We start from the raw sequence: 2,500 nt of genomic DNA on the forward strand, positions 1-2,500 counted from the left end.
CTGGTAATCGTCCGCGAGAGCAGAGTTGATACCGCGGTGTACTTTTGCTCGACCTAATTGCTGGCAGTGTCAATGGCGTGGTTGACTCGGTGAGTTGGCCGTGAGAACTGTGCTTGTGCGGTGGTTGTGGCCTTCTGGAGGAGGGACGTGGCCCTGGACGCTCACTGGTAGTGCCGAGGGTGTGGACGTCGCCCCGGAACGAGCTCGCTGCCCTGGGCCAGCCACAGCCGGCGCCGCTGGCTCCTTACGCCCTTGAGGACACAACATCGGCAAGATTTCTCTACCGGCGGGCACCACGTGGCCGCTGGGCCTCGGGCGGGCACCCGTGGAGGTAGGCGTGGGGCTAGGCGGGGGCGGGGTTCACCTCCAGAGACACGAGGTCAAGGAGGAGGTCGGCGGCCTCATGGATACGGGAGACCGCGGCGAAAAACGGAAGGTGGAGGACTTCTCGACGCTGTACAGCCTGGACCACGGCCCCACCGCTGCCGCCACGCCGTCGCACGGGCCCACCACGCCCCCGCGCTCGCTGCCCGAACACACAGGTAAGCCCTCTTCTGCCTCTGCAGACCCATCTCCCAGCCTCCAGTTTTACGTGAATGAGCCTGCGAGTGAATGGCGTGGAGAGGCTGAGTCGCCGGATGTGTGTGAGAGTAAAGCAAGAGAAAAAAAAGTAATGTTCCCGCGCCCGCCATGTTTGAAGGAGCAAAGGCCAATGTTTACATCTGCCGGGCTAAAGCTTTTTTTTCCAGCCATTAAATACAACTCACGCTCTTTACAAACCCAACCCAAAAAAAGAATAAGTCTATTAACGAAAAAGACGTCACATACGATTCAGTCATCATAGCTTTTCCAGTAGATTTATATTATCATTTTTTACGTTCCCTGAAAAGTAAAATGCAAAGATGGATTCTTTTATCCCTCCCGTTGATGTTCCTTCCGGTTTCCGTTTGTCGGAGAAGGAAAAATGAGTCAATAAAATAAGTCATTAAGATAACAGATTCAATTTATGTCGACCGCCATCGTTGTCATCACCGTTATCACCACTAATTCATCATTATCATTACCACGTCATCACCCTCGTCATTCCCATTAGCTGCGTTACCTTATTTTGCCATCATTATTTTTATTTTTATTATTACCGTTATCTTATTATTATTATTATTATTATTATTATTATCAGTATTATTATCATTATTATTACTAATATTTGTAGTACTATTATTAATACTGTTGATGCCAGTGGTCTATTGATCACAATATTATTATTATTATTATTCATATCCCGACCAATGACAATATTTTTTAATACAAAATTACCAACGTAGTGCATTAATTTTCACCACTCCGAGGACCAATGTTATAATCATATATGGAATTGTCATTATCAAAAAATAGGTAGAATATTAGGGAAGGCCTATTCATAAGTTTATAATAATTATGATATTTATAATCTATTTATTGTTAGTATTTGCGCTCAATTAAGGAGTCAGAGTAATAGTATCTATAAATAAGAAATATGATTCAACTGATATCAGCTGTCATTATAATTAATATTATTTATTATTGATATTATCGTTAATTATCAATCTCTTACAATTATTGAATTTATAATAGTGATAATGACAGCACATATAGAATACAGACTGGGAGATAACAAAACAAAAAATGTATAAGAGATATTTGTGATAATATGAATAAAGATGATGATGGCAATGATAATAAAAACAATAACGATAACAATGATGATAATAGTAGTACTAGTAGTAGTAATGATAATGATAATAATAGTAATTATAATAACAAGAGCAGTGAGAATGATATCAATAATGAGAATAATAATTATTAGTATACCAATAGTTAAGAGAAATTAATGAGAGACATAATAAAATTTATCATAAAAATGATAAAGATTATTATCAGAATAATGCATAACTTTACACTGATTATTGTATATTATTAATGGTAATCTGAATGATAATAATAATAATAATAAAAATAATAATAATGATAACAATGATAATAACAGTATTGGTATCATAATAATAATAATGATACCAATAACAACAATAATGATAATACAACTGATGACAATAATAGCAACAACAATGATTATGCAAATAATGATAATAATAGTAACAATAACTATAACGCAAATTGTAATGACAACGATAATGATAATAATGCTAATGCTAATAACAATAATAATGATGATAATAATGATAATCTTAGTTCACAGTATGAGCAACACCGATAATGCTGTTGGTACTACAACTTTAGAATACATAAATACTTTACAGTAATGACAGAAATAATAGTCATTATATTCTTATTGTTTTTTATTGATTAATCATGATTATAAAGGTTATTACTTATAGTTAGATTTACGTTATACTAAATATTAATATAATTCGTATTAATATTGTATCACTAGCGAATAAAGGAAGAATCTTAAGAACAATAATATTGCCGATGATAGTAGTAATAGTAGTAATGATGATAA

At 36.2% G+C, this 2,500-nt stretch overlaps 1 protein-coding gene across 1 annotated transcript in view; it reads left to right on the forward strand.

Moving 5' to 3' along the window:
• Positions 1-2,500, forward strand: part of LOC113817774 (homeobox protein unc-42-like) — a 121,951-nt gene that overhangs the window by 135 nt on the left and 119,316 nt on the right. Inside the window, exon 1 of the mRNA XM_070139349.1 lies at positions 1-542. This exon is cut by the window's left edge and continues 135 nt beyond it. Within this exon, the coding sequence (XP_069995450.1) occupies positions 404-542 (139 nt within the window). The 5' untranslated portion in view covers positions 1-403. The remainder of the gene's footprint in view (positions 543-2,500) is intronic.

The sequence above is a fragment of the Penaeus vannamei genome, chromosome 1 (assembly GCF_042767895.1).
Source record: "Penaeus vannamei isolate JL-2024 chromosome 1, ASM4276789v1, whole genome shotgun sequence".
Classification (NCBI taxonomy): domain Eukaryota; kingdom Metazoa; phylum Arthropoda; class Malacostraca; order Decapoda; family Penaeidae; genus Penaeus; species Penaeus vannamei.